The sequence below is a fragment of the Lactuca virosa genome, chromosome 5 (assembly GCF_052849685.1).
Source record: "Lactuca virosa cultivar CGN04683 chromosome 5, Lactuca_virosa_CGN04683_v6, whole genome shotgun sequence".
Classification (NCBI taxonomy): Eukaryota; Viridiplantae; Streptophyta; class Magnoliopsida; order Asterales; family Asteraceae; genus Lactuca; species Lactuca virosa.
The window spans coordinates 424089550-424112800 of record NC_136430.1 but is presented as its reverse complement, the minus strand read 5'-3'; the positions used below and the strand labels follow the sequence as shown (position 1 = coordinate 424112800).

Below are 23251 nucleotides of genomic sequence, written 5' to 3'. Positions count from 1 at the left end.
TTTTGATTTTTATAAGGACTAAGCCTAAATGCATAAAATAGCAATCTACTTTCTTTTAGTTTTATATTATAGCATTCTAGTTCCATTTTTATTTTTAAAAGGACTAAGCATAAATACATAAAATAGCAATGTACTTTCATTTAGTTGTATGTTATAGTTTTTCTAGTTCCATTTTGATTTTTAAGAGGACTAATCCTAAAAAGTATGTTATTTTATTTTTCATTTTTAAAGAGTGGAGCCTAAATGCAAAAAATAGCAATCTACTTTCATTTACTTTTGTATCATAGCAATCTAGTTCCATTTTGATTTTTAAATGGGTTTAGCCTAAAAGTAAGTTGCTATTTTTTCATTTTTAAATATCTAAGCCTAAATGTAAAAATAGCAATCTACTTTAATATTGATTTTTTTGTATATATGTAGAAGAAGCTTTGGGGACATGATCCGACACACCATGAACTATTCTTGTATACACACACTAAGAATCACGATGGAGTGACTTTTTTAGTTGACAAAGCTAAAAAAATTCATGTAAGTTTTATTTTTAATAATTTCATGTAAATTTTATTTTGATTTTTTTTGTATAAGTTTTATCTCAACACAATTATAAAATTATAGGATGATTTTATGGAACGATGTGATCGGTTGGAAGCAATAGGAAAGGAAATTGATGAGGACAAACTATTTTATGATGTTGTTGGGGACATGATCGAAAAAAGAGATTATATGGATTTGGCTCATATGGAAAGCGCATTCGTTCTAGTAAAGGATCTTCTAAAATGCATCGCGAACAATACGAGGATAATAATGCCGAGACAAAAGTCGAGATTGAGAATTTGAAGAAGTTAGTTGAGACACAACGCGAACAATATGAGGATATTCAACAAAAATATGAGGATGTTCAGCAAAAATATGAGGATGCTCAGAAAAAGAATGTGGAGTTTCAGCAGAAAAATATGGATGTTCAAGCAAAGTTTGAACAACAACTTGCACAAGCAATGAATGTCATTAACACATTAAGTGAACAGGTCAAAACTTTTATTAATCAACGATAGAATATTATGTATCGAATAATGTTTTACGTTAAATTTGTAGCGACTTTTGATTTTGAAATATGTATCTTTTGATGTATTGGATATTTCTTTTTAGTTTCTATAGAAATACTTTGTTATTTTTGGTTTTATATGAATTGTATTTTTGTAAATTGATATCATAAGTCAAATTAAATAACCGAATTTTATAGGAAAAATGGTATGGAACGATTGTTATGAAATTAACTACAAAAAAGTTGTTACGAAATTTGCTACGGAATGAATGGCTACGGAATTTGTTACGAAACGAATGGCTACGGAATTTGCTACGGAACAATTAGTTACGGAATTTGCTATGGACCAAATGGCTACGAAATTTGCTACGGAACAATTAGCTACGGAATTTGCTATGGACCAAATGGCTACGGAATTTGCTACGGACCAAATGGCTACAGACTTTGCTACGGAACAATTAGCCACGAAATTTGCTATGGACCAAATGACTACGGAATTTGCTACGGAACAAAATAGATACGGAATTTGCTACGGAACAAAATAGATACGGAATTTGCTACAGAATTCATTGTTACGGAATTGTGATGGAAGTGTGTTGTAGTTGAAATGCTACGGATAAACGTCATAGCAACGGCCATAGCAAAATTGCTACGGAACTATAATTTCGTAGTTAAACATTTTGCTACAAGAAATGTTACTATGAAATCTCATTGGCAAATTCGGTAGCAACTTCTGTAGTTATTTAGGTTTAGCTACGAAATTACATCATTTTGCTACGGAATTTTTCCGTAATTAAATCGAAATTTTCTTGTAGTGGTGGGTAGTGTGATTTAGAGTTTCCAAACGTTAGGTTTTTCTCTTTTGATGAAATACCTAGAAATTAAATGGAGGGTATATCTGTCCATACACTATTTTTTCTATGGATGCATTAAAAAGTTAAGTGGATAAATCTGTCCCTTTTGGAAAAAGATAAAGTAATTAAAAAAAACATTGCTGATTATATGCAATTATCATAATGTTCGATATTTAAATTGATTTTCAATGCAGGAAACAAATGGTTTTCCTATTAATTGTACCGAAACTGCACCAAATTCTGCTGCTGAATTCAATGATGAAGTGGGCCGGAAAAAATGGAGTATGTAGTTGGAGAGAATGACACATGGCAATAGGCTTGTCTATAAGAAGGACATGTGACGTTTAGGAGAGATTTTTATTAAGAAGGAAGAAAATTCAACACATAGAAAAGAAGTGCATAACTTAGAAAGATATATATACAAAATACGTTGTCATTATATAACTTTAATCATACCTTATAATACTGTCTAGTCGAGGTCATTGGCAGCACGTGCGTACCACACGTTGGTGGAGATTCAATATTTCAAATTGCTTCGAGTTTAAAACATTATCACTAAATTCCACTGGCCACCCCACTAAAACTAGAAATCATATGCCACTATAAATATCAAACACTGGTGTCAAGCACTTGCAACACACAATACAAAAAAAAAAACAAAAAAGTGTCAGATTGTACAGACAGAAAGCTAAAACAAGCAAAAATGATTCATGTAGAGGAGGATGAAACCCTAAGAAAAGGTCCCTGGACTGAACATGAAGATGTTCAGTTGGCTTTTTACGTGAACATGTTTGGCGATCGCCGATGGGATTTCATAGCAAAAGTTTCAGGTTTGAAGGTGGCGGGAGATACAAATATCAAAATTTAGGTCTAGGGTTACCATTTTTGTTCCAGGAGAAGCCAACAAAAGATTATTTATCTCAAAAAAAAAATATTTAACTTGTTTTTGCCCTTGTGTTCTACCCAAATAAATCTTTTGGGGGGGAACTTTTTTTGGTGAAATTTTACGTTTATCAGGTTTAAAACGAACCGGAAAAAGTTGCAGACTGAGATGGGTGAATTATCTGCATCCGGGGTTGAAAAGAGGAAGGATGACCCCTCATGAAGAGAGGCTAGTTCTTGAATACCATTCTAAATGGGGAAACAGGTTTGATCACTTTATTTTATTTTATTAATTTATTCTTCGATTTTGATATCGCTTAGAGTATAGTTATAGGGTTTTTGTTCTTTATTCTTTTCTAATGGTTGCAGATAATTCTCATCGCTTAAAGTTTATATGCTGATTCATTATTGATGTATATGCTTTGATTTAATATATTCTTGAACAGGGATCTGATTGATTAAATCAATTTAATTCTCATCATGGGGTAACAAAAGTTGTACTCAATCATATATTGTTTGAATATGTGATTTAGTCAACTATATTCACGATTTTATGTTTTCTAACTATGAATAGTATGTTCTTTTATTTATGTTTATGCGATATATATCAATTATGTAGATTTTTGTTTCGTTTAACACACTTTGTATTGTGTATATATTGTCTTTACTACCTAAAAGATGCATAAATTTATGGAAATTTAAATTTCAAAATTTTATTTCGTTAAACATAATGTGGGTACCATGATTAATGAAATGCAGATGGTCAAGAATCGCTAGAAAATTGCCGGGGCGTACTGATAACGAGATTAAGAATTATTGGAGGACTCACATGAGGAAAAAAGCTCAAGAACACAAAAGGGTTTCATCTCCATCTTCATCCTTCTCTAACAGCTCTTCATCCTCATCAATCTGTACTAACGATCCCACAGTTCAATCGATGCCCATGAATGAGACCAAAGAACGAAGCTTTTATGACACAGGAGGGATCGAAATGGTGCCTGCCTCTAGAGGCAAAAACAGCAACACCTCAATGAAGCATAATAAAGATACTAGTGAAGAACAGGAGAAGATCTATTCGATGGATGAGATATGGAAAGATATAGATTTATTAGAAAATGATGATCTTAAACCGAGTTTTGATCCTTATAGCGACGTTACACCTTCTCGGATATGGGATTATTCAGTCAACAGTTTTTGGATGATGGATGGTGGTCAACACGAGTTTGGTACAGATATGTTTTTCCCGGCAACAAGCGAGTTGTTAACAGGTTAAGTAGGGGTATTCCATTATTAATTTGGTGATCGTAGTTGCAATAATTTCCTCTAGGTACTTGTATATATTTTTTAAGGGGTGATATTAAGCTATGTCGATCTGTGTTATATTGAGGAAATAACCTTTGTAAATATCTTATGCTTTTGGTTACCCTAATTAAATCTTACACTTAGGCTCGTAATAAACTTCATTAATAACAAAAACTAGATAATAAACATTAAAAGGATGCAAAATGACCCAAATTTAATTTGGTTTTGAAAATTAAATAGCATGGGCCTAAACGACAAATCAATATTGTTTATGTGAAAACTTCGTATAGAGCTCTGATCAATCAAAAAACTAAAGCTAGAATTCATAACAAAATATTCACTGCAAATAATTTATAACTATTGATTTTGAACAAAAAAGCTCTTGACAAATTAAAATTGGATTTTAAGTACACCTTGTCAAAATGTAAGTGCCTTGTAAACCAAATATTCAAACTCATTAAATCTTTTGATTCTCTTTTACCAATGAATTATGACTGATGCATATTCTTCAAACTCTCTTTCATGGACAACAAACTTTTACTGAAAAACAAGCAAGTTGCTAGATAAAGTATAGTCCATCGAATACTGATTTCTTTTCTCTCTTGTTATATATATATATATATATATATATATATATATATATATATATATATATATATATATATATATATATATATATATATATATATATATAATCATTTCTAAATTAAGAAAGAACTAGTATTTTGCCCACCGCGCGTTGCGGCGATGCCAATACGTTTTGTAGATTGAATTTTGACGATTGTACTGCTAAAAGTTAGATATGTTGCATTTGTTGGTAGATAAATATGCAAGGCTGATGCACTATTGTTGGATAGGGTTAACACGAAAGTTTAGAAAGTCGAGTGGATGAAAATGCAATTTACAAAGTTCAAAGCCGAATGGGTTGAAGTGATATTTGATAGACTTTAGGGGTGTTAACTGTAGGAAAATCATATTATATACGGACACGTACATAAAATAAGTAAGTAATATTTTTTTTTTAAGCTAACGAATGAAAATTCAAATTAATAATAAAATACATATTATATATGACCCGACTCATACGTAGGAAGCGATGAAACATATATAAAAAACAAGAAAAAATATTTAAAAAAAAAGTCAAAACATAAATGAAAGTTATATATTACAAAGTTAAAAGTGAATCTTTGAGGTTGAGGGTTAAGTTCTGTTGTGAACATACTTGGATTTAAGGAATAGTTTAGGAGTTAATTAGATTTGTTGTTTAAAAAAAAAAAAAAAGATGAAACAGAATAGGACAAAAGAAAACAGAGTTCGAAATTAAAAAATAAATAAATAAAGACTGAATATGCCAACTAATATATATATCACCACGTGATAAGTGATAAGGCGAGGACTAATTAGCTTTGTGTGGTATGTGGAAGCCTTCTCCACTATGGAGATTTGAAGTAAGAAAGCACAAGTTGTTCCATTTGATAATGTAAAGCAGATTTTAATGAAGTGGAATGATTTGTAGGAGGTAGGTTTCATACAGTGTAAGCAACTATTATGGCAAAAAAGGTAACTTCCACTTTAGAAAATTACATATCATATATATTTGATTATATCTCTTTTATTTAGTTTAAGTGCATTTATAAGAAATATTTTTCTTTTTTCATCTTAAAAAAAGTTAATGAAATGTATTTGAACAAATGCCAAGTTAAGTTGTTCAAATATAAATTTACCAAATGACTGTTTCTCCACTTACAATAGCACAAAAAGATTTTTTTGATGCGGTTAAAACGATTAATAGATGCGGTTATTGAACCGCCTCAAAAAATATCGCCTCAAAAAATACTTTTATTTACTAATGTGGTTATAAAACCGCCCCAAAAAATAGAACAACCGCACCAAATAACAAATGCTTTTTCCATTAAGAAGGAGTTCAACCGCACTATTAAATGCTGAAACCACTCCATTAAATAAAAAAAAAACCCTCAAGAGAACCACCATTACAAAGATAAACCGCTTAATTTACAATATAGAAACAAAACAACAAAAAATCATAAAAGATGTAAAGACATAAACCATACAATTGAAGGAGATTCAAATTATTTAACAAAAAATCTCATTCATTTCTAACATTTTCATCCTTGTCTGTGTTTACAATTTGATATAGTAACTATAGAAACATTAAATTACAGGTATGTAAGCTGTTTAGGAAGGTAACTACAGAAGCATATTCAAGTTTTCTGATATAGATATGTTCAGTTTCGTCATCATCATCTTCATATGGCCATTGCAGACTTTTTGAGATGATGTCCACCTTTGAATCTGTTACCTGGCTTGGGTAGGAATTCAGAAGCTAAATTACAAAAGAATTTTATCAAAATGCATACAATCCATTTAATCAAAAGGTAAATTACACAGGTTATGAAAAACTTTCCTTAATTTTAATTGTCGTTGATAAAAGACATGTGGGTGTTTTTTTAGGTTTTATCCACCTTTATATCTTCCCATGCAAAGATATGTACTCACTTTTGAACGTCACAAGCTTCTTTGCCTAACCCCTTCTTTCTTCCACACCCTAACTTATGAAATCGGAGTATCATACACAAGATTAAGTAATTTTATGAATCAAAATTATAAATCAGAATATCATACACATACCTGATAGTCTTGACGATAGACAAAGATGATTATAATGGAGGTCGACGCCTCAAAGAGACTTCAGATTCATAACCCTGTTGACCTGAAGTCATGAATCGGCAACGATGGGAGTTGGGTCGACCTAAATCAGAGATGATGGAGGCTGTGGCAACCAGAATCGATGATTACGCGGACACGGGTGACAGAACTCAAGGATGTTGGTGAGGGCGGCAGTAGTCGACGATATTAGGGTTGTTGTAGCCGAATGAAATTAGATTAAGGAAATATATAAGGGAAGAGAAAAGGCATCGCGCGGGGAATGAAAAATTGGAAGGAGCTTCGCCCGGGAATCAAAATATGAGGGAACACAATCTTTTAATGCTGCGACCTAAATCAACGCACCAATAAATGTTTATTTTCTAATGCGTTTTTTATAAACCGCACCAAAAAATTATTAAATAGTGCGGTTCTATGATTTATTAATGCGAAAATAGCTTTTTTGGTGTTTAATGATGCGGTTTTCGCCTGCAACCGCTCCAAAAAAAAAACCCTTCGCACTATTAAATACGTTTTGTACTAGTGTTATAATAGAATAAGAGTAGCCAACAATCAATAAACACGTTTTTTTCAAAGATATAAGAGACATATTTTTTTCTTTTAACAGCGCAGTTGTCTTAACTTAGCATAAGATAGAAAACTTAGACCCACAACTTCCTAGCCACATCCTAATTGAGGAGCACGTGATCCAAGACAAAATATATATGTCGTGCTGCTCCAGATTAACATAAGTTGATAGGGCTTTGTACATACATCTCCATCTTAGGATAGTAAATTTAACTAAGAACCATGGATTCTATATAGTATGTTACTATGTTTGTTCTAGTTTGGAAAACACATAGACTTAATAACCTTTCTAACCCAAAAAAGACGTAAACAGATTATGTACACCCACATCTATCGCTCTTATAAAGGACAACATTCTCTATTTTCACTTCAAAATTCCTTGGGTCCTCTTTTCTCTTTCAAGTAACAAAGGTCTACACCAAGCCCAATAGAAGTTTCATACAAAAATAGCTAGGCTCAACAATATTGTATTCCCTAATAGATTAATTCTACCAAAAACAGTCTCGGGTATACCTTTCTTTGAGAGCATCACCAATTCATGTTTTCAACCAGAAACGTATGATCCAGATTAGCCTGATGATTGTTATGCAACTTGTGATGCAAGAAAGTATACTTTTCTTTTGGAATAATTCAGAATAAAGGGGGGTAAAATGGTATTTTAGGAAAATTTCCTTATTTTTGGTATTATTCTTTTTTTGTCCCTACATTAGTATTAGACTGTCTTTTTCGTCTAGTATAAATAGGACCCAACGATTTGATGTTTGTTATTCAATTTTTTTTTTCTTAGTAAAACTTGGTGATTGAGCATTATTCCCATGTTTTCCCCTGCTATTGTTCTTGTTCCCCTACACTTCTATTTCTCACATTTTCCTTGTTATCAAGATAACAAAACAAATTCTGTGATCATGTTCTCAGCTTACATTTTCCAAATCATCGTGTTTTTTCTTCTAGTTCACTCGTCACCAAATCTTTTGTTTTCCCCATGAATCAATTTTACTATCCTTCATCTATATGGACTAAGGAGAAACCCTTATTTCCATTTCAACAAAAGTGCTTGAATTAAAGTGAAGATACTCTGCAATCCTAGCCTACCTTTCTCTTTCCCGACCAACACTTCTCCTTATTTAACCACAAAATTTTGTTGTTATCGATGCCGCGACCACAAAAAGAAATTCCTTCTCATTTTTTCAAGGAGATTAATATTTTTTGGGGGCTCATAAAGAAGACAAGTAGTATGTTCCTAAGCCCCCAATAACACTTAGGCCGGAGGGAGTGGCTCGCCACCCTCCCTCGCTAAGCCCTCGCCAAAAGCTCGCTACCACACCTTGATCATGCGCCAAGCACCTACGCTAAGATGGGCTCGTTGGTTGCTTGGCGGGAAGAAAGAGTAAGACTGGTGGTCCCAGCGGGCTATATCAGCTTTATGTGCTTATAATTTCAGCTTAACAACTTGTACCATTTTATAGTTTATTTTATATAAATAGTTAAATAAAAATTAAGAAAAAAAATGTTTTACCTTTTAAACACATCACCACTCCATATCATCATATTAAGCTTACATGTCCATAAAATTATGACGTGGCAATGTTTTAGCACATGTTACCACTCCCTCCAGCCTTACAAATAGTAAATCTACCACCAATATATAAAGCTTTGACCTTCCTCCTCAACAATTTGGTTCTAAGATTTTCATTGATGATATCCCAAACTTTAGATCAATTCATATTGTATCCTCACTACAAGAAATACCACCTGTGCCGACGACATTTATACAGACCACACGTGTCGTCAGTAAAACTCTACCTATTCAGACGACATGTCGTTGGTACCGAGTTGGCCAGAATTCTTTGACCTTGAATGCTATGCCGAGTCTGAATAGGATAGGCGGGAAAGAAATATTTTTTTCGCGGTTTTCTGAAACGTATGCCGACGACAAGTGATAGCTTATTTTATTTCCTTATATTTATTAGTTTATTTTAGTATTTTTAGCTCTTTTTATTAGTTTTGCATTATATATTCTTTTTTTTCTTTATCATGAATCGTGTCGGGTACTTTCTATTTTGCATTAGATATTTTACAGGGTTTTGGAGCTCATTGCGGTTGCGATTTGACTGGAGTTGGGCTTAGTGGGCTTCTCGATGCATTATTGGGCTTTGCGGATCCATCAAAGGAGATTTGGGCTTAAAAAGTTGAAGATTTGGATGAAGTGGGCTTTTAAAGATGGGTCATGGATTTTTATTTTGGGCATGGACTACCCATATTTAGAGCTTGAAGGTGATTGGCCAATTTCAAATCATATGAGTCATGGAGGGGACCAAGGGAATATTGGGTAGTGGAATGGTTAGTGGAGAAGAATGGATCAATAGCATTCCAGCAACACTTGCGAGGGTGGAATCTCAGGCGCGCGGGTACCCGCGCAACTGCACACTTTTGGGCATTTTGGTCATTTTTGTTTACAATTTACCTTGGGGGTTGGATCTTTCAGGAACAACTTCGATTTTTGACCATTGAAGAGCATTAGAGGCGATTTTGGAGCTTGGAGACTCATTTTTCTCATTTTTCTAATTAATTGGTAGATTCTTGATGCAAAAACACTTTTGTGATAGTTATTTTGTTGCCATGACTGGCTAATTTCTCTATTTTGGTTAACTTTGGCTAAAACCCTTGGATGTTTGTGGGTTTTTGAAGGATTCATGCTTAATTGTCATTTATCTTATGTTTATGATTCTAGTTCATATTTCTTATGCTTGTTTAATACTTTGATCATGAGCTTGGTACTTGAATAAGCAATTATTGGTTTATTTCTTTGGTTTATCATTGAATCATTGAATTTACTTAGAACAAGGGCTTTATGATGGTAGAAATCATCTCTAGCTTATGAATCATAACTCCTTTATGGATGTGTAACCATTGACATCCTCTAGGAATTGGGGATTCCTTCATTCTTAAGGCTAATCAACTTCTTGGGTTTAATTGCTTCAATTGGATCCTTGATTTTGATTAAGAATGTGTGTTGTGGGCTTCCCTAAACTCCAAACTACCTATGAGGAATCTTGGCATATCATGCTTCATGATTGCTATAACCAATTTGGGATGAATGATAAGCTTCATGTTGAATCCTAATGATAAACACACAAATGTTCATTGTGTTGAATTGCATTGGTTAACCAATTATCTCCAATACTTGACATCCCACCAAGTTTTGGCACCGTTGCCGGGGAAATTGGTTTTTGTTATTTGATTGTTTATGCCTTGGTATACAAGAACCGGTGAACTACTCTACAATCTTGTTAAAACAAAGTTCTAGTAGGATCGATTGATTCTAAGCAGAAAAGCAATAAATAACGTAATAAAGAACACATGAATGGTTTAACTGATGTCGAATGATTAAGCTTTAACACCTCAGAAGAGCTCGATTAAGAACTTCGACTGTAGAGGTGTTTAGGGTTACAAAGCAATAATAATAATAATCACGACAGTATCTAAGGCATACATGCATGCACTATATATAGCTTAACCCTAATTAATAATCACGGATGGACAGGCCCAATCCGGATATACAAAAACTAAGCCCATTACGCAACATAAAATACCCAACAATCTCCCCCTTTGCGTCAATGGAGCCGAGAGCTCAGTTTGGTTGAGCTATAGAAGACTTCTTGACAGTCTTGAACACCTTCGGTATAATGGCCAGTAGAGTATGACGAAAAGTAATATACCACCGAAGCATGTCAGTGAAGTTCTTCTTGTCTGACTCAGTGTTTTGCTTGCATCGATGGATAATATTGATTATATGCTCCAAGCAGTCAGTTGAGAACAGATGCTTATCAACAAGAGCGAAAAGAAATCTGTTAGCTTCGCCTCTTGTGAACATCACATTGAGATGTGTAGAATCAATTTGACCCAGCTTCATCTTGTTCACATCTCCAGGCTTTGTTGTTGGCTTCACAGTTGGTTTCTTTTTCAAAACATTAGCAATCTCCTGATCCATTGCAACAACTTCATGGACATAGGAAGCCAACATCCTCTTCAAATGATCTAGGATCGGCTCATACTCCTTCGCATTAGTGAGCAAAATGTTGAACAATAAGATCCAATCATGAGGATTCAAGTTAGGAAGATCTGCCAGGGAAATCACAAAAACCGAGTTGTCTGAACCTCGGGTTATCTTGAAATTAACATTAACAAACTTCCCTGCAGGCGAAGGTTTCAGCACCTTGACTGTTGTAATCTTCTGTGCACTTCAAGTCAGATACTGAGGCTGACCGAACTTGAGATAAAAATCGATAAGTTCACGATCAACTTGAGGGTGAGGTGAGGGAACTTGAACTGTTGAATCAAAACAGTGAAAAGTAAATGCCTTTCGTGTTATAGGCATATCAAACTGTGAGTCCCTCGTATTCTCACAATCAAACGAAGCTACAGGTTCCAGCTAGTACACGCTTGGAAACTCTGTCGCTTCTTTGATGAACGTTTCCCTAGTCCAAGGAGGAAACAAAGCCTTTTTGCAATTTAAGGCATCTTGCTCTTCCTTGTTCTTTCGCTCCCTCTCTTCTGCTTCCTTTGCAACCCGAAGGGTTTCATCTAACTCCTTCTCCCTTTTTCTTTCGTTTTAGGACATCAGCAATAGTTTCTTCTTCATCACTATCATCAGCAAGTCCTTTCTTCTTTTCTTGATTACCAGAACCCGAAGCTTCATTATCCTTCGGTTCTGTTTTGACAGTGACCTTCGGTTGAGTTTTCTGAGCACCTTCTCCCCCTTGTTTTGGAGGTACGAATCGCTCCAAAACACCCATCATCTCATGTAGAAGTTCAAGGGCAGGAAGAAGCTTGGAGGTCAGGTGATTCCGGATGGTCAGTTTAAGAATCAAATCATGAGCATTAAGAACATTGTGCAGCATATTCTGAATGTCACCAGCACAACTTCGGAAAACAACACGCTCAGTTTTCAACAATGAAATCTCCCGCTCAGCTTGAGCCAATTGAACCTTCTGGACTTCAATGGTAGAGGTTTGACGAGCATGATCCTCCCTTAATGCGCTCTCCTTTGCTTAATCTGCATGGAGTGTGTCAAGACGAGAATTCACTGAGCTAAGAAGAGAAGTGTTCTCAGCTTGAATTTCAGAACGAACATTCTCGAATTTGGCTTGCTCCTCTTGAAGTGACTTGGAGAGAGAGATTCAACCGAAGCATTTACCTTAGCTGCATTCGCATCATCATGACCCTTAAGGGATTCAAAAAGATCTGAGAACTGTGAATGAGTTCAGCAACATCTGTAGTAGCTCTCGGACATGAAGATGTGGATGCTTCAACTGCCTTCGTGGATTTATCAATTGCTCATGTATACTGTTCAAAACCAGTGTCCAGGAAAGCCTTCAGCACAACATCGTTGTACGTCTTAGTAGAGGCGAGCAATTGATCAAGTTTTGCATCGAGACTCTGCACTCGTTGTCTGGTTACGGGAGCCTCTTCATCTTCATCAGTGGGAAGTCTATAAGGACTGTAATAGTTTGAGTCAAACTCAAGATTGTCACCACCGAGAGTATCACCAGAATCAGTTGAGGGTGAGGGTGAAAGAGGTTTAGATGTAACAAGAGGTTCGGTTGTAGTGGTGGAGATAGGAGTAGTTGTAGTAGTCGCATGTGAAAAGATGGGAGGTGGTAAAGGAGTTGTAGAGAATGGTACGATACTAACTGGTGGTGGTGGTGGCACAGAAGTGGTGGTTTTAGATGTAGGAGGTGGTGGAATTGGAGCAACCGAAACTGGAATAGTAGATTTCGGTGGAGATGGAGGAGGAGTTGGAATCTTGTCATGAAGTTGTTCAGTAGGAGTTGGATAACGAGGAGGTGTATTACCTCTTGGTGAATCATGATGCTGAACTTCTTCTTCCTCATCTGCCGATCGCTCCTAATCATGATTTGAGCTTGAAGGAGAAGGACTCTTTGATTTCCTTGCCATCTTCTTAACTTTCTTTGGAGCCGAAGAATCAGCCTTTTCAGCCTTTCGCTTTTTGGACCTGACAGGCTTAGACGAAGGACCTTCGGTTGCCACCTTTTTGGTATCTGCCCTTTTCCCTCGCTTGGCTGGCTTCTCTACAGCATCTAAGGCAGCTTGCTGTTCAGGAGTCAGTTCTCTTGGTCCCTTGGGAGTAAGCTTTCGGTAGTCAACCATCACTTTACTTTCGCTTGACACATACATGTACATTGTTTCAGGTATCGAACCATTGTGAGGGAACTTGGTCGCATCTGAGAAGATAATCTTATTCGTATGAAAAGTAGCCACAGAGGAGACCAATGCATCTTTCATAACTGGAATCTGTAAAGTGTCAATGGCCCGTCGGGTGACGATGGTCCAGAAACGACCACATGAAATCTCTGAATGTCTCGTTGAAGTGTTGAGACTCTGCACCAGTTGCGACCAAATAATCGAGCCATAATCCAGGTTAATACCAGTATAGAGACCATAGAGAATGGTCAAAAAGCCCTTACTCGTACCATCTGACCCAGCAACCCTTTCCGCCAAAACCTTATTAATAAGAGTAAGTAACCCATTCCATTACGGCGGCAAACACGATTTCTTAAACTTCGTCACTGTGGTAAGAACATCAGTATACCCCATTTCATAAAGCATCGTAAGCAGCTGGGTTGTGGTGATGAAATCAGGAAAGATAACAGAAGCATCGACATCAAACCTTAACAGGGAACAGAATCGCCCTTTCGAAATTGATGCCTTGTGAGTGAAGATTTGAAAATAGATCCTCTCCTTGTTCTTGTCGTAAGACGCAGTAGAATACACTTGGGATAGCAGAGACATTGGAACAGATTCCACCTGTGTGAGAGCGATAACCAGAGGAGAGTACTTGAGACATTCAACAACTTGAAGCATGTACGAATCATACAAAAAGGGGTTCAATTGAATGATCAAGTTCTGATTAGGTTTGATCACAAGCAATGACGATGAAGCAGTTTGATCTTGAAAAGATGATGATTCCGCCATTGTTGATGTAAGGAAGAAGGTGAATAGTTGATGATCGCATGTTGTATTTGAGAGAGTTTGAAGAAGGTAAGAAGGTACAATATGTGCGAGAAACCCTTTATATACCGTTGCCAGGAGAGAGAAAGAATCTTTGTGATGATGATACGGTCACTGAAACGTTGCCTGAAAAAGCGCGATGTGACAGCTTGGTTTCCCCAGATAGACGTCATCAAGGGTGGGTTTAGAAGTCGTTTCGAATTCACGCTCCCAAATCTGAAAAGTTATCTGATGACGTGGTTCAAAATCTTATCCACATATCGTCTTTTCAAATTTACTTTCGCTCCATACGTCAAAATGACCACTTTTGCTTCAAAAAAAAACTTAAGCAGAATTTTGGAAAATCACAAAGAATTTTCGTGTAAGAGTGTGCCAAAAATAAAGAAATAAAGCAAAATGTGTATAGGAGGTGAGTGATGTCTTTAATAAGACATAAAGCAGATGATTCCGGGCAAGAATCTCTTCCTTCAAAGTCAAGAGAGACTTGAAGTGCTTGTGTGGTTCCCCGAGAAAATACGATCGAGTGTTTGTAAAGAAACACCGAAAGGCTTCGTTTAAATAAGAAGTCTAAAGGGTGGCTTATCTTCAACCGAACATTGATACTTAACATAAGACCGAACGTTGGATGAAGTACTTGTGAGACCGATGTGGTCTGTTGAACAAGTAGGTTGGATATAATTTGTTGTGACTAATGATGTTATAAAAAATCTCAAAAACAAAAAAACAAACTGGATCCTTTTGGGAAGAGATGCCTTGGTGTTAGACAATTTCATAAAAGACCACTCAAAAAATAAAATGAGATATCGTTAGGTAACAAGTGAGGTCTTGAATATTAATATTCACCGTCAATTCATTATTGGTGTTGGATTTTGGGTCTCACTTAGCACGTGGTGTACGCATCTAAGATCATAAACACAGATTTTGTGTAACCATAAACCTCAGTGGTAATATCTGAGAGTCTCAACGGTTACCTTGTTGAAACGAAAGTTGATGGAGAATGTAAAGGAGGTGGTTTAGGAACCGAAAGTACCTCTGCTATATAAACGTGACAAAGCAGAAAACTCTTAACTCATGAGAGAAGAGTAAGGTAGCTCATGACTTGAGTGGATTTATCAGCCTGATTGGGAAGAAACGATATGTATAGATCGAATCATTAAGGCCTTGCTCCTAGTCTTAGAGGTTCCGGTCTACATGCAGCAGCATGCTTCTAGGGACACTTAACTAGTTTAAATTAAAATTGTCGTACCTGCCCTAGCTCCAATGTATGTAGCAACGATGTACTTGGTACCTAGTAGAGAGAATAAATAAACAAACAAACGACACAAACAAAACAAACAAAAAAGATAATTAAGAGAAAAATAAAAGATAAATTCTTTTGGAATTTTGAATTTTCTGAAAAATAAAAAAAAGGCAGAAAAATAAACAAAATTAAATTAATACTGAACACTCTTGGAATAAAAACAAAAGAGAAAATAGAGCATGAAAAAGATTTTAAAGAGAGTATACATATTATACAGCCGAAATCAAACCTTAAAGGAATGAAGCGAAATAAGTCGAGCGTTCGGTTCATTTCGGTTCCTTAAAATTTCGGAGCCGAAATAGAACGAGCGTTCGGTTCATTTCGGTTCCCGAAAATTATGGAGCCGAAATATACCGAACGTTCGGTTCATTTCGGTTCCCGATAAATCCGGAACCGAAATAGACCGAGCGTTCGCTCTATTTCGCTTGTCTAATTTTTAGAGAGAGGTTTGAGGGTTCGGTACCGACTCTGCTTCCATTATTCCCAAACCTTGTAATATCTTATTGAAGCTCGCTTCTGGTAAGGCTTTAGTGAAGATGTTAGCCAGTTGATCAGAGGACCGAACGAAATGTACTTCCACGTTTCCATCTTCAACATGGTCCTTGATGAAATGGTATTTGAGTGCAATATGCTTTGTCATTGAGTGTTGCACTGGATTGTGACATATTCTTATCGTGCTTTCTGAGTCACAATAGAGAGGTATTTTCTTCATACTCAGTCTGTAGTCTCTTAGTTGGTTTTGTATCCATATCACTTGTGAGGTACAGGATGCTGCAGCTATGTACTCAACTTCGGCTGTTGAAAGAGACACACAGGTTTGCTTCTTGGACTGCCAGCTAACAAGTTTACCGTCAAGGAATTGGCATCCTCCAGTTGTACTCTTTCGGTCCATACCGCATCCTCCAAGATCGGCGTCAGAAAAAGCTTGAACAAAGAATCCGGATCTAGCAGGGTACCAAAGACCGAGAGAAGAGGTTCGCTTCAGATAACGGAAAATATTTTTCACTGCCACCATGTGAGGTTCTCTTGGATTTGCTTGAAACCTGGCACAATAACAAACAGAGAACATAATGTCTGGTCTACTAGCTGTTAGATACATAAGAGACCCTATCATTTGACGATAGAGTGTTACGTCAACAACAAGTTTTTCCAGAGATGGTGTTAACTTTGTGCCAAACGCCATGGGAACCTTCACCTTCGAATCTCCCGTCATACCGAACTTCGTCAGCAAGTTCTTCGTGTAGGCCTCCTGGTTGATAAAAATGTCTTCTGGTCCCTGTCTTATATTCAATCCAAGGAAAAAATTAATCAGACCCATTGCGCTCATTTCAAATTTAGTCTCCATCAACTTCCTAAATTCAGCCGTTAAGCTAGGATTCGTGGAGCCGAAGATGATGTCATCGACATAAATCTGAACTATCATCAGATGTTTGCCTTCTTTCTTTCGGAAGAAGGTTGGGTCAACCGAACCTTGCTTGAATTTCGACATTTTAAGAAAACGAGTTAATGTTTCATACCAGGCCCTCGGTGCTTGCTTCAGACCATATACAACTTTATCCAACACATAGCAGTGATCAGGGTATTTCTCGTTCACGAACCCAGGTGGTTGCTCAACATACATCGTTTCTTCTAGTTCTACATTTAAGAAAGCACATTTCACATCCATCTGGAAAACTTCGAAGTTTTTATGTGCAGCATATGCCAGAAAGATTCTAACTGATTCCAACCTTGCTACAGGAGCGAAGGTTTCCTCATAGTCTGTCCCTTCTTCTTGGCAATATCCCTTCACCACCAACCGAGCCTTATTGTGTATGACGTTGCCCTCTATATCCAACTTATTCCTGAAGACCCATTTTAAGCCGACCACTGAAGCATCCTTTGGAGTGGGAATCAGCCTCCAAACTCGATTACGTTCAAACTCATGGAGTTCATCTTGCATAGCTTGTACCCAATCAGCGTGATCAAGTGCAGCATTAACCGTCTTCGGTTCGATTTTGGAGACAAACGAATTAAACATACAGAATTCAACATGAGAGAATAATGCAGTTTGTTTCGCTTTCAATTGAGAACGTGTGAGAACTCCCTCAGATGATTCACCAATAATTTGTGCTTTGGGATGATCCTTAGTCCATTTCGTTAGAGGAGGGTAATTAGGGTCATAGGCAGGATCCAACTCTGCAGTTACCTCTTCTTCAAATTCTGATTGATCACCTTCTTCATTTGTATTCTCATTCTCCCCCCTCAAATGGCGAAGCGTATCCCATGTCAGGTTCAGGATTCTCCCCCTCGGTTGGAGTTGGATTCTCCCCCTCGACTGGACTATTATGGGTTGGGGATGGAGTTGGATTTTCCCCCTCAATTGGACTAGCGTGGGTTGTTTTTGGTGCAGATGAACCCTCCCCCTTGAACGTTGAGCTGTTGTTTGGAGGGTCAATTGAGGGTTGACCACCAGTCGGTTTAGGAGGTTCATTGTCCATTTCTTTTGCAGCTTCATCAATGATCTTTTTCAGATTGTCAATTTTGTTGTCTGCTGCTTTCGTTTATGAGTGTACAGCCTTTTCTGGTTCATCAAATAGCCTTATGTACTCTTCAAACAAGTTGGAAATGGGAACAGAGACTTGTCCTGATTCAAGAAATATTTCCCCCAAGGTACTTTCGCTTCTTTGAACTTTCTTCATGTAGTTGTCATCAAAGGTTACATAGTAGGTTTCTTCAATATGTTTGGAACGTTTATTCAAAATCCTATATGCCTTTGAAGTAAGTGAATAACCAAGAAAAATTCCTTCATCGGCCCAGAAGTATAGCGGAAGAGAAGCGAAGCTTAGCATGGTTTGGGCTGCCTCACACAAGGAACGGTTTCGTCTTTCAACAATTCCATTCTGTTGTGGTGTATAGGGGGCCGAGAAGTTGTGAGTTATCCCCTTTTCAGCCAGAAAATCCTCAAAATCTTTATTCTTGAATTCAAGCCCATTGTCGCTTCTAATATTCCTCACCAGCTTTCGCAGCTGCAGTTCCACTTGCTTGATAAACGCCTTCAACTTGGGAGTCGCATCTGATTTTTGTTTAAGAAAGAAAACCCAGGTGAAGCGTGAAAAATCATCTACTATGACAAGAATGAACTTACTTCCACCGAAGCTTTCGATAGCCGAAGGTCCACATAATTCAATATGCAGTAGTTCAAGAGCTTCAAAAATCTTTGTATTGATACGTGTAGGATGGCTCTTTCTGCTTTGTTTGCCCATCTCACACGCTGCACATAGGTGTTCCTTATCAAACTTGAGAAGAGGAAGGCCTCGAACATGATCACCAAGCACCAACTTATTAATGTCTTTGAAGTTCAGGTGCGATAGGCGTCGATGCCATAACCAGCTTTCATCAGAGTTCGCCTTTGACAGCAGGCATATTGTTGGTTTTCCTCGAATTGGGTTGAGATTTAAAGGATACATTTCTCCCTTGCGTTCAGACTTCAACAGAACTCTTTTGGATTGCTTCTCAATTATTTCTGATCCCTCATCATCGAATGAAACTTTCAAACCGGTTCCCACAACCAATTGAGATACACTGATGAGGTTGTGCTGTAACCCTTCCACATAAGCCACTTTTCGAATCGTGAAGTCTCCGTTGGTTATCATTCCATATCCTTTGATTGTGCCAAAAGAATTATTTCCATACTTCACACATCCACCATCCTTAAGGGACCGAAACTCCCTCAGCTCTTCCCTCCTTCCTGTCATGTGACGCGAGCAGCCACTGTCTATGTACCATTCGTCATCGAACTGCTCGTCACTTATAATCTGCAAGTTCAAGCAAATTTAGGAACCCAAAGTCTCTTGGGCCCTGGTGAGTCTTTTACAGAAAAAGGAATAGTAGCAGAAATATCAACCAAATAAGTTCTTTTTATTATAGTGGTTTTGTCTTTTCTTTTGATGGTATACACCTTGATTTTGTTTGTATTTTGTTTAAATTGTGGTGTATCATATGGTGTGTTGTTAGATGGTTTTGGAATATACTTTTGAATCCTAGGGTTAGCTGACTTTTTCTTATTGTTGATATCAGAATGCGAATCAAGCTTTCCCTTTCCTTTGATGTCCTTCATTGAGTTCGGCTTTTGTTGGTAGCAAGAAGGATCGAAGCTTGACTTTCGGTTGTTAGCCATGACGTTGTGACCGAAACTGGATGTTCGGTTCTGAGATCTGGTATTGTAACCGAAACTGGATGTTCGGTTCTGAGATTTGGTGTTGTAACCGAAACTGGATGTTCGGTTCTGAGCTTTGGAATAATAGGAGCTTGGACTAAAACTTTCCTTTCGGTTTGGCTTGTCATTTTCTTCGACGTTTGACTCTTTCTTGGAAGGAACGTAGTTAGGGTTTTGAGACTGCCAAAACCGTTTTCGCTCATTCAGATTCTTCATGTATCTCTGATTTCTTTGGCGTTTCTGTTCAGCCAGCTATTTTTGAGATTTATGAATATTGAAGCTTGATTTTGGCTTCTCCTTTTGAGTTTCGGTTGTCTTGGAATATACGTTGGATACTTTCTTTGGTTCTTCTGGTATCTCTTTTGTTCCACTCGTGCTTGGTTTATCAAAACTTGAGGGCTTGTTGATGGGTTCAGCAACGTATCTACCTTTTACCCTCCACGAGGTTCGCTCCGATAAGCCGATGGTTTCGTCGGCATTATCAATAGGGGCTGACCAGAAATAATCATCGCACCCTTCAGCATTGTCTGTGTCGACCAAGACTTTCAATTCTGTTGTTTGTTTTTCAGTCACCCCTGTAACAGCATATACTTTATTTGGCACTGTTTGAACTTTCTGATAGACCATTGCTTTCTCTTTGAGTTTCTGCGGTTTGTCCTTTGACAGGCAAGCATATTCAACCGAGTTCTCAGATATGAGTGGTTTTTCATTCTCGGTTTCGCTCTTCATAAATTCAGAGCAATCAACCACATCTTCCACCGAGATTTCGCTCATCTCACTTTCCTCATCAAATTCAGACGTGTTTTATATATTCATTTTATGTTCTGAAATTAATTTGGCGTTAGATGAGTCAAATGTTTGAATGGTCTCGGACTTAATTTTCAACCTATCATTTTCATCTAATAGATTTTTGAGCATACATTTATGTTCCTTAGAGTCAATAAAGGTCTCTATCTTGTCTAGTCCGATTTTATAAGTGATGGAAGTCTCTTCTGAGGACATTATGGATTCACACTCAGCGATGACCTCATCCTCCTTAAATTCAAGGAAGGGTAAGATCATCTTATGAATCTTTTTCCCTATTTCACAATTTAAGTGCAACTGAGTAATATTCGTATATAAGCGTTTAGCAATCAAGCAAAAAACATTCTGTTGTTTTAAAAACTTTAAATTGTCTCGTTGTAAATAAATAATCTCATCCCTAGCCCTATTTAACTCTGTCTCTTTCAGCTCAATCCACATCCTTCTCTCCTCACTCTTCGAAGACACCCTGCTGAGTTGGTCAGTTAGGTTAGAGTTCGCTAAGCGAGTTTGCATGAGACTACCACTTTGTTGGATTAATGTCTAAGTCCATAACTATAATTGGTAAGACTTGACCCGACCCGGCATGGTCCATTTGGGTTGCATGGCATCATGCATTTGGATAGACTATAATGAGAGAAATAACACTTAAGGTTGGTTAATATATTATAAGTTCTAATATATTAATAAGGTTATTTAATTAGTATTGATCAAGAATTAATTTGGAATTAATTAAGTGATCAAAAGGAGACTAATTAAATATATGGGTTGATTGTGTAAATCATTCATTCTTATATATGTGGGCTTGTGATCCAAGATTCCTTATGTTGGACTAAGTCCATGGGGTGACCCATGGATACTCCATGGAGGTTAAAATCCATGGAGCATAAGGAATGGGTAAAGTTATGAGTTACATGGTGTAACCCTAATAGCCACCATATAAAAGAATCCCATGGCTCAAGAAATCGTGCACTAATGTGTGAGTGTGAGGGCTAGACGATTTCAAGGAGTGTTCAAGTTTCTCTCAAGTTATTCCAAGTGTATTTGGTGTTGTGTGAACCATTTGAGGTGTCACACTTGGGGCACTAGGCACTCAAGCTTCATGAAGACATTCTACATCAAAGAGGTATGTATTCTATCTTGTTATATTTATTATTTTGTATGCTAGATTAGGATAATACCTTGGATGTTCATAATTTTATGTATAATAGAGAAAACATAGATCCAAGGTAATTAGGGTTGCATGTACACTTAGGAGTGTAACCCAACAGTGGTATCAGAGCCTAGGCTTGTTTTCTTGTTATACTTGCAAAAGTAGCTGAAAAATCGAGTTGGATGCATATATTCGATTGTTTTGGCTGGAATTGGACTAGGAACATTACCCTAAGATGTTTTTGGACTTATAAACTTGTTTTTGATGTGGTAATGTTCATGCTAATCCAATTTCTAAGATAATTGTCATAATTTCAAGATTTGTATTAGTTTGTATGTTCATGCTAATTTCTTGAAGATTGATGATTTGAATTATCTTGTTCTTATGAGGTTCTTAGATTAATAGAAAACTTGTGTGAAATAGTTGTTTTCAATCCATTTTAATCTAAGAGTTGATTCCAAAGTGTGTTTTTGTAACTTGTCCTCAAGTTATATGAAAAGTCACATTTAAGAATCATAAAACTCATAAAAGTTGGCAAAGGTTACAAAATGAAGAGTCTAGTTCTAATTAAATGGTTTTATGACTCCATAACTTGTCCTCAAGTTATGGAGGTTCAAGAGTCTCTTCATTAAATTAAAAAAAAAAGTGTAACCTTAATTAGTTCCATAAGTTACAATAAAAAAAAAGTTATTTTTTTATTAATTAGTTTAAAGTCTTCCATAACTTGTCCTCAAGTTATGGAACTTGAAGAGTTTTTTTTTATTTTTTCATTTTTTTTATTTTTTTTTATTTTAATTAAAACTACTTTAAACTCATAAGTTATGGAATTAATTAGTTTTGAATAGTTTCAAAACTTGCCCTCAAGTTTTGGAATTTGAAAAGTTTTCACTTATGAATACTTTAATTCCAAGTTAGCCCTTAAAATTTTAAAAAGTTAAAATTCAACCCTTATACTTTATAATATTATAAGTTAATAATATTTATATATATGTATAAGAGTAAAGTCAGTCTTACCGTTAGTAGGCCTCATTCACGAAGCCGGTCTATAAGGGGGGTATAAGGTTACTGCCTATAAAATGGCAGTTTAATGGGTGTCCACTCTCACCCACCGCTTCCTTGACTGGTGGAGGGTCGTTAGCCGAACGGGTAGGACAAGGACTATAATTCTCCTTTCATTAAAAGTATTAATGATAAATACTAAGTAACTAAACTCTTATTAATACCCAATCTTAGTTACTTAGGAAAATGTGAATTTGGTGCTAACCCATGAAATTACACTTTGCACTTTGCTTAAGTCGTTAGTGGAGCGTGTGTGGTTAACCGGCACACTAACCTGGACTTAACAAGGTAGGCAAAGGGTAACTTAATATTTATCATAGTATCGGTGGAGCGTGTGTGGTTAACCGGCACACTGATTAAGGGGTAAATATTAAGGGTA

The 23251-nt window shown here is 36.6% G+C and overlaps 1 protein-coding gene and 1 long non-coding RNA gene across 3 annotated transcripts; both read left to right on the top strand.

Moving 5' to 3' along the window:
* The first annotated feature begins 2514 nt into the window (after positions 1 to 2514).
* On the top strand, positions 2515 to 4184 carry LOC145112684 (transcription factor MYB48-like). Its single transcript, XM_079048820.1, has 3 exons — positions 2515 to 2726; positions 2914 to 3043; positions 3538 to 4184. Exons 1-3 carry the CDS (start codon positions 2600 to 2602, stop codon positions 4049 to 4051), a joined length of 771 nt encoding a protein of 256 aa, XP_078904946.1. The 5' UTR covers positions 2515 to 2599; the 3' UTR covers positions 4052 to 4184.
* Positions 4185 to 5500: 1316 nt separating this feature from the next.
* On the top strand, positions 5501 to 9980 carry LOC145116281 (uncharacterized). Of its 2 annotated transcripts, XR_013711969.1 has the most exons (4): positions 5501 to 5640; positions 6264 to 6284; positions 6365 to 6476; positions 9402 to 9980. It is a non-coding gene; the product is annotated as an uncharacterized LOC145116281 (long non-coding RNA). The 2 variants fall into 2 exon arrangements; XR_013711968.1 differs by having other exon boundaries at positions 6264 to 6476.
* The last annotated feature ends 13271 nt before the right edge of the window (positions 9981 to 23251 follow it).

Coding starts and splice junctions, on each gene's coding strand:
- LOC145112684 (XM_079048820.1), top strand. CDS start 2,600: ATGATTCATGTAGAGGAGGATGAAACCCTAAGAAAAGGTCCCTGGACT. Junction 2,727..2,913: donor TTTCATAGCAAAAGTTTCAG/GTTTGAAGGTGG, acceptor TACGTTTATCAG/GTTTAAAACGAACCGGAAAA. Junction 3,044..3,537: donor CATTCTAAATGGGGAAACAG/GTTTGATCACTT, acceptor AATGAAATGCAG/ATGGTCAAGAATCGCTAGAA.